Below are 12,166 nucleotides of genomic sequence, written 5' to 3'. Positions count from 1 at the left end.
CTTGGTGGTCAGGCCCAACGGGTAGTGGTCAATAGCTCAATGTCTGGATGTTGGTCGGTTTCAAGCGGAGTGTCCCACGGCTCGGTTCTGGGGCCGGTGTTCAACATCTTTTTTATTTGTGACCTGGATGAGGGACTGGGCTGCACCCTCAGCAAGTTTGCGGATGACACAAAACTAGGGGGAGAGGTAGATACATTGGAGGGTAGAGAGAGAATCCAGAGGGACCTGGATAAATCGGAGGACTGGGCCAAAAGAAATCTGATGTGATTCAACAAGGAGAAGTGCAGAGTCCTGCACCTGGGGCGGAAGAATCCCAAACATTGTTACAGGCTGGGGACCGACTGGCTCAGCAGCAGTACAGTGGAAAGGGACCTAGGGGTTATGGTGGATGAAAGGCTGGATATGAGTAAACAGTGGGCCCTTGTAGCCAAGAAGGCTAACGGCAGACTGGGGTGCATTAGGAGGAGCATTTCGAGCAGATCTGAGAAGTGGTTGTTCCTCTCTATTCACCACTGGTGAGGCCACATCTGGAATATTGTGTCCAGTTTTGGGCCTCCCGTATAGAAAGGATGTGGATTTGCTGCAGCAGGTTCAGCGAAGGGCAACAAAAATGATTAGGGGGCTGGAGCACAAGACCTATGAGGAGGGGCTGAGGGATTTGGGCTTGTTTAGTTTACAGAAGAGAAGACTTAGAGGTGATTTAATAGCAGCCTTCAACTTCCTGAAGGGGGCTCTGAAGAGGATGGAGAGAGGCTGTTCTCAGTGGTGACAGATGGCAGAACAAGGAGCGATGGTCAGAAGTTAGAGAACAGGAGGTGCAGGTTGGATATTAGGAAAAACTCTTTCCCCAGGAGGGTGGTGAAGCACTGGAATGTGTTACCTAGAGAGGTGGTGGAATCTCCATCCCTCGAGGTTTTTAAGTCCCGGCTGGACAAAGTCCTGACTGGGATGACCTAGTTGGGGTTGATCCTGCTTTAAGCAGGGCCCGGACTCGATGACCTCCTGAGGTCCCTTCCAGCCCTTGGGTTCTGTGATTCTGTGTGATACTCAGGGGTCGCCCCAGGCAGGGCGCCGGGCTGGGGCTGATGGGCCAGCTGGCGCTGGGGGAGGGGGCATGGCCCTTGTTCAGGAGGCGTTTGTGCTGCGCCCGAGGCTGAGCCCTGGCCAGGGTGGCTAAGGCCTCAGGGCCAGAGCCCCCTGTTCCTCCCAGCCCCCCCACATCCGGCTGCTGCGCTGCATTGGCCGGCGCACGCTGCTTGAATACCAAGGGGCCGCTGGGGGTGGGGGCGGATTTTTCTGCCTGAGCGCCCTGGGAAAATGGAGTCTGCGCCAGCCCAGCCAGTGGGAAGAGTCATCCCTGGGCTGGCTGGGCCTGGCACCAGGGCTGGCCGCCCACCGTGGCCCCTCCTCAGCAGCAGCCGCAAGGCGAAGGCTCCCCAGCCCAGTCGGCCCCGAGCTGGGGATGGGCTGCCCCCAGCCCCCCCGAGCCTGCTGCCTGCCCCGGCACGCTGCCCCAGGCCCCCCACGCACCGGAGCTCCCTGTGACATGGGGGGCTGTCCACGCCTGTGGCCCTGGGTCCTCTCTGGTTTTGCATTCGCTGGTGGGAACCCGACTGCCCTAGGCTGGTCTGCAGAGACGCTGTGTGTGTCTGCGCGGCACCCAGCAGCGGTTGCTCCCGGGGAGGCAGGTAGGAAGTGGCCCAGCCTCCTGGCACCTCGGCCGGGTGGAGGCGATCGGAACAGAGCCAGGGGCCTGGCCGCCTGGGGCCGAGGGGCCAGTTGCAGGGAGTGGGGGTTAGTGTCGGCTGGGTAGGAGGAGAACAGGAGACTGGGAGCAGGAAATGGGGGGTTCAGGGCCCGGGAGCCCTTGCCTGCCAGAGGACTCAGGCTGCATGCCCCAGCCTGTGCTAACACGGACCCTAAGCTGTGCTAACAAGAAGTCCTGTGGCACCTTAGAGACTAACAGATATGTTGGAGCATGAGCTTTCGTGGGCAAAGACCCACTTCTGTGTCCCTGAGGAGCAGTAAAACCTGCTGCTGTACTGGCCGGCTGAGAGTCACGTTGGGCTGCGGGTGGGGGTGTCGGGCCGGGGGCTCCCCGACGCGCTGTCACACTGAGCGCTGCCCTGCCCAGGTGCCAACCTCCCAGCCGCTGAGGTCTGGCTGCTCTGCCTCTCGGGCACTAGCCCCACACGGGCGAGGCTGGGGCAGCCCCTGGGGGTTTGGTGGGGCTGCTGTTCTGGGGGGATCCAGTCCCTGGGGCTGACTCAAGGGGACAGAGGGCACAGAGCTGGCCCCCCTCCAGCCAGAGCCTGCTGAGCCTGGGGCTGGCCAAGGGGTGGGGCTAGGCAGGGCTCGGCCCCTGGGTAGCTGGGCCCCCAGCTCCTAGGCAGTCTGGGCTGTGCCCGGTCCGGCCCAGGCCAGAGCGGTGGGGTGCTGCCCGAAACCCCAGCAGCGGGGGAAGAGGCGGTTGAGAGCACACCTGGCGGGCTGGGCAGAGCCCCGAGGGACTCTGGGGGGCTGAGCTGGAGAAGGCCCCAGGCCAGGGGGCTGGGGTGCTGCCTGGGTCGGAGTAGGGCTGCAGTAGCAGGGAGCAGCCTGGCCTGTGCTGCGCTTGCAGTCCCAGCCCTGCGGAGCCGGCTGCTGCAGCCTGGGGCTGGGCCGCCCCTGCAAACCCGCAGCTCGGTGGTGCCTGTGGCTCCCCTTCAGCGCGGCACAGACCCCCGGCTGGCCGGGCTGAGGCTCCGGTGGGCACCGCAGGGAATCTGCCCACTACTCCGGAGAGGCCCGGCAGAGGAGCAGGCCGGGCACTCGCCGCTGTGGGCCCCTGCGCTCGGCTTCGCCTTCCCATCAGCGCCAGCCAGGCCCATCCCTGGCTCTGGCCCAGCGCAGGGCTCGGTGCGGCCCGTGCCCATCCCTTGCCTCTGACCCCCGCCCCAGCTCCTGCCAAGCCGGGGCCGGGGCCGGGGCCGGGGCCAGGGCCAGCCGCTGGTTTCCAGGCTCTTGGTGGCGGGCCTGTGCCGCGGCCGTGCACCGGTGTGCATGCACTGGCTGCGGGGCGCTGGAGTGCAGGCGGCGAAGGTCTGGCCTGGGGGTCCCCACCTGGCCTGCCCCCGTGGGTCACTGCCACCCCTGCCCAGCGCGTGGCCAGGCTGGAGGCAGGTGCTGCCTGGCGAGCCGGCGCCCACGTGGCCCTGCGAGTGACGGCCCGGAGCTGGCCCGTGCCCATCCATGTGAGCGTGCAGCCTCCTCCACCCACTCCCCAGCCCCCAGATGGTCTCCAGTCAGCCCAGCCCCCCTGCCTGTTTCATTCACGCCTCGCTGGGCACCTTGGATGCGCTCTCCCGAAAGGAGCAGGGCTGGCGCCTGCCTGCCCGGAACAGCTGGGGCGCTCCGAGCCACCCGGGCACAGCGGTGCCAGCACGCGAGGCAGGTTGGGGCCGTCTACGGGGCCGGCGGGGGGAGAGGAGCTCAGGAGCAGGAACTGGGGGGTGGCACCCCACATGGGCAGGCTGGCCCAAGCGGGACAGAGCCGCCCCACAGAGGCGCCTGGCAGAGGGCTGGGGGCCAAGTGGGACAGAGCCGCCCCACAGAGGTGCCTGGCAGAGGGCTGGGGGCCAAGTGGGACAGAGCCGCCCCACAGAGGCGCCTGGCAGAGGGCTGGGGGCCAAGTGGGACAGAGCTGCCCCACGGAGGTGCCTGGCAAAGGGCTGGGGGCCGAGCGGGACAGAGGCACCCCATGGAGGTGCCTGGCAGAGGGCTGGGGGCCAAGCGGGACAGAGCCATGCCAGGGAGGGCGCCTGGCAAAGGGCTGGGGGCCGAGCGGGACAGAGGCACCCCATGGAGGTGCCTGGCAGAGGGCTGGGGGCCGAGCGGGACAGAGCCATACCAGGGAGGGCGCCTGGCAAAGGGCCGGGGGGCTGAGCGGGACAGAGGCACCCCACGGAGGTGCCTGGCAGAGGGCTGGGGGCCGAGTGGGACAGAGCTGCCCCACGGAGGTGCCTGGCAGAGGGCCGGGGGGGCTGAGCGGGACAGAGGCACCCCACGGAGGTGCCTGGCAAAGGGCCAGGGGGCTGCCCCACCCCCCACTTGTGCCCAGGGCAGCTGGGAGGAGGGGACATGGCTCCCCAAACCGCAAAGCGGAGCCAGATGGCTGGGCTGATGCGCAGTGACCTCGCCAGGCGTTGCCACGGAGACGAGTGATGTCGCAGATGGGGCACGGTGATGTCAGGAGACGAGAGCAGCCAGCGCTGGGCTCCTGGCCTGCGTGGGGGGCTGCACGCCCCAAGCACCTCACCCAGCAAGGGGCCAGGCAGCCCAGCCCCCCAGCTCCCTGCAGGGCTGGCCAGGTGGCACCAGGCAGGCGCTTGTGCCCCCTCCCCGAGCACCTGCAGCCCTACCCTGGGACCCACCCAGTGCCCCTGGCCCAGCCTGTGCTTCGCACTCTGTGCAGGCCCTGCAGGTGGGCACATCCTGAGCGGGGCTGGGCTGCCCAGATCTCCTCCCTGTGTGCTGAGGCTGCCTCCTGCCACCTCCACCGTGCCCTGCTCCTCCCAGCCCTGCCTGGCGCGGCTGGGCGCTGTGAGGCTGCGAGGTACCGACTCGTCCGGCCATTGACTCCCCAGGGCGCTGGCGCAGCTGGGCTGGGCTGGGCTGGGCGCTGTGAGGCTCTGAGGTACCGACTCATCCGGCCATTGACTCCCCAGGGCGCTGGCGCGGCTGGGCTGGGCTGGGCTGGGCGCTGTGAGGCTCTGAGGTACCGACTCATCCGGCCATTGACTCCCCAGGGTGCTGGCGCGGCTGGGCTGGGCGCTGTGAGGCTCTGAGGTACCGACTCATCCGGCCATTGACTCCCCAGGGCGCTGGCGCGGCTGGGCTGGGCTGGGCTGGGCTGGGCGCTGTGAGGCTCTGAGGTACCGACTCATCCGGCCATTGACTCCCCAGGGTGCTGGCGCGGCTGGGCTGGGCGCTGTGAGGCTCTGAGGTACCGACTCATCCGGCCATTGACTCCCCAGGGTGCTGGCGCGGCTGGGCTGGGCGCTGTGAGGCTCTGAGGTACCGACTCATCCGGCCATTGACTCCCCAGGGTGCTGGCGCGGCTGGGCTTCCACCCTTAGAGCTGCTCGCGCTGGGCCCAGGCGCACGCCTGGCCCCGGCCCCGGCCCCGGCGAGCAGCGTGCCGCGCTGCAGGAAGGCCCTGTGTGTTCTGGGCATGGCAGAGCCGCGCGGGGGTTAGTGCTGCTGGGAGCAGGGCTCTCCCGTGCCCCACAGTCTCCCCCCAGAACAGCCCCTTCCCGGTCCGTGCCGCCCGGGGCCCAGAGAGCTCCTCTGAGCCAGGGGCGAGGCTGTGGGCGCGCTCGGCCGCCCTTCCCAAGGGGCTTTGCTGCGTAGCCATCGCCACGTGAGCAGTCACCACATGGACACGCCCTTGCCGCTGCGCACCCACACTGTGCCGAGGGAAACTGAGGCACCCACCTCCGTTACGGCAGGCCAATAGGAAACACGCAGCCAGAGCAGGGGACTCAAACCCTCCCACCCCGCTTCGCAGAGCGCAACCCCCTGCCCCCACCTTGGCCCTGACACCCCCGGGGAGGAGGTGGGAGAGGAGCAGGACTCCACAGTGTGCCAGCCTGGGCCCTGCATGTGGCATGACCCGGCAGCCCAGAGCCCCTGTGTCCTTCGGGGGCCTCAGAAGCTGCAGCCCCACAGGCTGGGGCCTTTCCCCAAGGCACTGTGGGTGCACACGGGGGTGTCCCAGACACACAGCGGCAGCTCAGGCCTCTCTTGTGGCTGGCAGCCCCCCACCTGTCCCTGGCCTGCAGCCAGCCCCCCGTGGCACTGCCAGGCAGGACGCCTGGAACAGGTGGGCCAAGCCTGGGGCAGGCGAGGGCAGGAGATTTAAATAGCAGCAGGAATCTGCACATGGCATGGAGCCACCCGGCAGGCGCATGCTGCCATTGCCCGCCTGGGCCCAAGCACAGCCCGCCCCGGGCCAGGGCAGCAGGGCAGTGCCCCGGAGGAACGTCAGCGTCAGTGCTCTCTAAGCTCGTGCTCCAAGCCTGGCTGGCCAGTGGTGGGAGACCCCTGCCACTGTGGGGCAGGGGCTGGGAGCAGCGACCCCTCAGCAATGCCCAGGCTGTCCTGCCCAGACAAGCCCCTCCCTGTGGCCTCCGGCTGGGGCTCTGGCGGGCAGCTGGCTCAGGTGGGCCAGGGCAGTGCAGGGGGAGGCCTGGGACTGCCCCAGCAGGGCCCCAGCCTGCCCCTCTGGTGGGGATGGGATGGGCTGAGCTGGGCATGGCCCAGGTGGGCATCAGGCTGTGCCAGTGCTAGGGCAGGGCTGTGAGCAGCTGGGGCCCCTAGCGAGCCTGCCCGGCTGGGAAAGGGGCGGTCTCGGCCGAGTGGGGCGCAGGGCAGCAGGCGCCCGCTGGCAGACCAGTGCCCTGGAGCAAGACCAGCTGGGCTGGGGTGTGTCTCGGGAGTTCCCAGGGGCCATGGAGCTGCCTGGCACTGCGTGGGCACTGGTGTGACAGGGCCTCGCCCTCCGAGCCTGTGAGCGACGGTCCCGGGGGTGCAGCCCCCGTTGGGCTCCGGTGCTGGGGCCCTGTCCTGGCCACCCTCACTGTGCAAGCCCAGCCAGAGAGCAGCAGCTCGGGGACAGGCTGGCGGGTGTGCTGGTGCCCTCCTCCCCTGGCGGCCTGCCCCTCGCACCAGCGCTTCCCCTGTGCCACCGCCGGTGCCCTCCTCCCCTGGCGGCCTGCCCCTCGCACCAGCGCTTCCCCCCGTGCCGCCGCCGGTGCCCTCCTCCCCTGGCGGCCTGCCCCTCGCACCAGCGCTTCCCCCGTGCCGCCGCCGGTGCCCTCCTCCCCTGGCGGCCTGCCCCTCGCACCAGCGCTTCCCCCCGTGCCACCGCCGGTGCCCTCCTCCCCTGGCGGCCTGCCCCTCGCACCAGCGCTTCCCCCCGTGCCGCCGCCGGTGCCCTCCTCCCCTGGCGGCCTGTCCCTTGCACCAGCGCCTCCCCCCTGCAGGTGTTTGCACCTGGTGCCGTCAGCAGGAGCAGTCCATAGCCTGGCTGTGCACAAGGCCCGTATGAGCCGTGGTGGGGCCGCACTGGGCCAGGCACCCCAAGGGGTGGTGGCGCTCGCCTTGCCAGGGGACGCAACTTATTGGTGGGCAGGGGGCCATGTCCTGGCCAGGGGCTGGTAGGGCAGGTGGGCGGGGACTGGAGGGGTGGACGGGCAGGGACTGGCAGGGCAGGGGGCTGTGTCCTGGCCAGGGTGGGTGGGCAGGGGCTGGAGGGATGGGCGGGCGGGCAGAAGATGGTTGGGCAAGGTGGGCTGGTGGGTGCGCAGGCAGGGCTCCCCAGCTGGGCTTAACGCCCCAGGAAGGCCCCTCAGACGTGGGTTAGCAGGTCAGTCGTGTCCTGGGGGCGGGTTGTGGTCCCCGTGCCCCTCGCTGAGGTCTGCCAGGAGCTGACGTCAGTGGTGCAGCACAGAACCGCGCTCGCCCCAGTGCCAGCGGCCCAGGCCTGCCCCCTGCCAGGGACCTGCCAGCGCCGGGCCCAGGCTTGCGGGTGCTCCAGAGCACCGTTGCACCGGTCGGTGCTCGCTCGCGGGTTGTACGGCGACCAGGCTGTGGCTGGATGGGGGGCGCAGGGCTGGGTGCCCTGGCTGAGCCCGGCTCACCGCCTGGGCCTGAACCCAGCGCCTCATGGCCTCGGTGCCTGGGTGCCAGCCCCTCCCTCGCCAGGGCAGCACCTGGCTCCGGCCCAGGCTGGCTGCAGCTGATTAGGCCAAGCAGCCAGCTCGTTAGCGTATCTCCCGCAGCTCTGCAAGCCGGGCACGTGGGCCACACGGCTGCCCTGACTCACCGCCCTGTTCACTGCGCCTGCCAGTGCCAGGCCGGGGGGCTGCTCCATCCGTCAGCCACCTGCCCCTCCCGCCCGCAACGCCAGCCAGCGCCCCCCAGGGCCCACCCCAGCGGCCAGGCTGGATGGCCACCCAGGGCCCTGCGTGCAGTGGGTCTGGCAGACGGGGTGCGCAGGCAGTTCACCAGGGCTGGGGCTTTGCTGCTGGCACCCCCAGGGAGCAGACATACTCCTCGTGCCCTACTGCCAGGCTGGGCTCCAGGCTCCTCACCCGCAGGGCGCTGGGGGCTTCGGGGTTGGGACTGGGGCTGGGCTCCAGGCTCCTCACCCGCAGGGCGCTGGGGGCTGTGGTCCTGGGGCTGGGCTCTGGGCCCCTCACTCGCAGGACACTGGGGGCTGTGGGGTTGGGGCTGGGGCTGGGGCTGCGGTCCTGGGACTGGGCTCTGGGCCCCTCACTCGCAGGGCACTGGGGGCTGTGGGGTTGGGGCTGGGGCTGGGGCTGCGGTCCTGGGGCTGGGCTCTGGGCCCCTCACTCGCAGGGCGCTGGGGGCTGTGGGGTTGGGGCTGGGGCTGCGGTCCTGGGACTGGGCTCTGGGCCCCTCACTCGCAGGGCACTGGGGGCTGTGGGGTTGGGGCTGGGGCTGGGGCTGTGGTCCTGGGGCTGGGCTCTGGGCCCCTCACTCGCAGGGCACTGTGGGGTTGGGGCTGGGGCTGGGGCTGCGGTCCTGGGACTGGGCTCTGGGCCCCTCACTCGCAGGGCGCTGGGGGCTGCAGTCTTGGGACTGGCACAGGCTGGGCTCTGTGTCCCTCTCTCGCAGGGCACTGGGCCCCTCAGGCTGCCTCCAGTTGCAGCCGCTCCTTTGTTTGGGCCCTGGTGTGAACCTGCGTTGTGCCCAGCATGGCACCAACACCAGCCATGCCGCAGCAGGAGGGGCCTCCCCTCGGACGAAGGAGCGGGTGCCAGGAGGAGCACCTGGCATCATGTACCCAGTTCCCTGCCCTGGCACTGCTGCTGGGTGTTTGCTGGGCAGGGTGCTGGGGCCATGGCCCTCTCACCGCAGGGGGCTCCTGGCTGGCACAGACGTTGCCATGTGGGGGGTTCAGCCCAGGCAGCCATGAGCAGAGTGGTCTCTGCCGAGGAATGCAGGAGAGCTGCGGGCACCTGGACCCCCAGCTGGGGGCTTCCGAGGGATGGGCCAGGAGCTGCTCCATCAGCCGCCTGCCCCACCATGCAGCTCCTGCCCCCCCAGGCGGGCACCCAGCCCACAACCCCCACCCAGCGCCCCCCAGAACCCTTCCGCTGGCAGCCAGGCTGCAGAGCCACCCTGGGCCCTGTGTGTGGTGGGGCTGGCCAGGCCCCAGTCTGGCCCCGCTGGGCTGGGAGGGGCCGGTGCTGGCGGGAGGGTCTGGGCTCCCCAGCGGGGAGCTGTGGGGGGCTGGCTGGTGGTGGAGCAAGGTGTGTGGTGCACCCTGCCACCAGCCCGGCCTTGCCAGGATTCCACGCGGGCTCAGCCGGGCACTGCAGGTCTCCTGCGACCACCCCGGGGGGTCCCCACCATGGGGGTCCCCATGCCCACCGCAGGGGGTCCCCACCGCGGGGCTCCCCGTGCCCACTGCAGGGCTCCCCATGCCCACCCCGGGGGGACCCCACCATGGGGCTCCACGCGCCCACCGCAGGGCACCCCAGGGGGACCCTACCACGGGACTCCCCATGCCCACCCCGGGGGGACCTGGCACCGCAGGAGCTGCACACGGCGCTGAGCTGGAGCGAGGTGGTGCCAGGCAGGCGCCAAGTGGAGCTGCTGCCGGGACGGGGGAGCCCAGCGATCCCTTGGGTGGCAGGTGCAGTTGGGGCTGGCAGCTGGGGGGGGGGGGTCAGTGGAAGTGGGGGTCTGGGGGGGGCTGCAGGATGGAGAAGCGTCTCCAAGGGGCCAGGTTGGCCCAGCACAGTGCAGAGCCAAGGGCCCCTCCTGCCCCCCCTTCGCCTGCCATGTGCCCTGCAGTGCGGGACCCAGGGACAGGGCTGCCCCCAGCACCAGGCTGCGCAGCCTCGGGCTGTCCGGCTGGGGGACAGAGGCAGCTTTGTGCTGCTGCGGCGCAGCCCTGCCTGGTACCGGCGGTGCCTCCGTCCCTGCCGCCGAGCCGGCCGGGGTCCCCCCCGCCCACTGCAGGGCTGGGCGCAGCCACGGGCTGTGGGGTGCAGGGCCCAGGCCTGTTGCTAATGGTTCCCCACCCCCAGAACGGCGCCGTCCCCGGGGAGCCACGCAAGGGAGACGAGAACGTGGCCCGAGGCACATGGGGCAACCAGCTGGAGTTTGTGCTGACCAGCGTGGGCTACGCCGTGGGGCTGGGCAACGTGTGGCGCTTCCCCTACCTCTGCTACCGCAACGGCGGAGGTGCGCGGGGGGCAGGGGGTGCCGGGGGGCAGGGAAGGGCTGGGGGGCACCGGGGGGGATGGGGGAAGAGGAGGGCGCAGGGAGCAGAGCAGGGGAGGGCATGGGCGGCAGGGCTGGGGGAGGAGGAGGGGGTGGGGGGCAGGTGGGGCCGGCCCTGCCAGGCTGGGCCATGTCTCAGAGCCACTCCTGCCCCCCACCTCTCTGCAGGAGCCTTCATGTTCCCCTACTTCATCATGCTGGTGTTCTGCGGCATCCCCCTCTTCTTCATGGAGCTCTCTTTCGGGCAGTTCACCAGCCAGGGCTGCCTGGGCGTCTGGAGGGTCAGCCCCATGTTCAAAGGTCAGACGCCTGCCCTCGTGCGAGCACTCTGCTGCCCGGCGCATGCTCACGCCTGCCCCCATGCGAGCACACCGCTGCCTGGCACGCACACACCTCCCCCCGTGCGAGCACACCGCTGCCCAGCACACACTCATACCTGCCCTGTGCAGGCACACCACTGCCCGGCACACACTCATGCCTGCCCCCGTACGAGTGCACCGCTGCCTGGCACACACACACCTGCCCCCGTGCGAGTGCACCGCTGCACAGCACACACTCATACCTGCCCCGTGCAGGCACACTGCTGCCCGGCGCATGCTCATGCCTGCCCCCGTGCGAGCGCACCGCTGCCTGGCACACACACACCTGCCCCCATGTGAGCACACTGCTGCCCGGCACACACTCATACCTGCCCCATGCAGGCACACTGCTGCCCCGTGCACGCTCATGTCTGTCCCCGTGCAAGCACACCACTGCCCAGTGCACACTCACGCCTGTCCCTGTGCAAGCACACTGCTGCCCCGTGCAAGCTCACGTCTGTCCCCGTGCAAGCACACCGCTGCCTGGCGTATGCTCATGCCTGTCCCCGTGCAAGCACACCGCTGCCGGGCACACGCTCATGCCTGCCCCTGTGCAAGCACACCACTGCCCAGTACATGCTCACACCTGTCCCCGTGCAAGCGCACTGCTGCCCAGTGCACACTCAGGCCTGCCCTGTGCACAATCACCTCTGCCCAGCACATGCTAACACCTGTCCCTGTGCACGCATGCCTACCCTGTGTGCACTCATGTCTGCCCAGCGCATGCTCACCCCTACCCAGTGCATGCTCACACCCACCTGGGTGCAATCACCCCTGCCCAGTGCTTGCTCACACCTGCCTAAGCACACACTCACTCACATCCACCCCAGCATGCTCACACCCACCACAGTACCCACTCATGCTTATGCCCCCCAGCCAGTGTTCATGCTCACACCCCCAGTCCGCCCCAACCCTGTGTACACTCACACCTGTCCCTGCACATGCTAAAGCCCACCCCAGTGTAGCCACGCTTGCTCCAGCTCATGCTCACATCTACCTCTGCACACCTGTGCATGCTCACACTTGTCCCAGTGCATTCTTGCTCCTTGCCCAGCATGTGCACACACCTGCCCAACTACACACTCACAACACCCCTGCTGACACTTATGCTCACCCTGCCTCCTGCTCACTTGTGCCTTTGTGTACACTCACACCCACCCCAGCATATGCTTACATGTGCCCTCAGCCAGTGGAGAGCACACTCACAGGTTTGCACACCCGACTCACAGTCCTCCGTGCTCTCCGACACCATTACGGCGAGCATGTGTGCCCTCCCCACCAGCCCCGCCCACCCCTGGGCTGCACACACTTTGGCACACTTTCTTCTGTACATTCAGCATGCACACTCATCTGTGCACAGACTCAGTGTCCACTTGTCCTTGTTAACACACCCAACTTGTCCACTCACACGCCGACTCACACGTTAACCGCTGTGCATGCTCACTTCTGAGCACACGGGCTCATGGCCTTTGGCCCTGTCTGCTCACACACGCTGTTGTGCTTGCACA

General features: G+C 68.9%; 1 protein-coding gene across 3 annotated transcripts in view; it reads left to right on the top strand.

The window, feature by feature from the left end:
- SLC6A9 (solute carrier family 6 member 9) overlaps window positions 1–12,166 on the top strand; it is a 41,799-nt gene that overhangs the window by 12,759 nt on the left and 16,874 nt on the right. For all 3 annotated transcript variants that reach the window (XM_075002173.1, XM_075002175.1, XM_075002174.1), the window contains 2 exons: window positions 10,104–10,260; window positions 10,468–10,599. In XM_075002173.1, the coding sequence (XP_074858274.1) occupies window positions 10,160–10,260; window positions 10,468–10,599 (233 nt within the window). In that variant the 5' untranslated portion in view covers window positions 10,104–10,159. The remainder of the gene's footprint in view (window positions 1–10,103; window positions 10,261–10,467; window positions 10,600–12,166) is intronic.

The sequence above is a fragment of the Carettochelys insculpta genome, chromosome 9 (assembly GCF_033958435.1).
Source record: "Carettochelys insculpta isolate YL-2023 chromosome 9, ASM3395843v1, whole genome shotgun sequence".
Taxonomy (NCBI): Eukaryota; Metazoa; Chordata; order Testudines; family Carettochelyidae; genus Carettochelys; species Carettochelys insculpta.
Note: the sequence above shows the minus strand (reverse complement) of the source record. Positions and strands in the feature narration are given on the sequence as shown.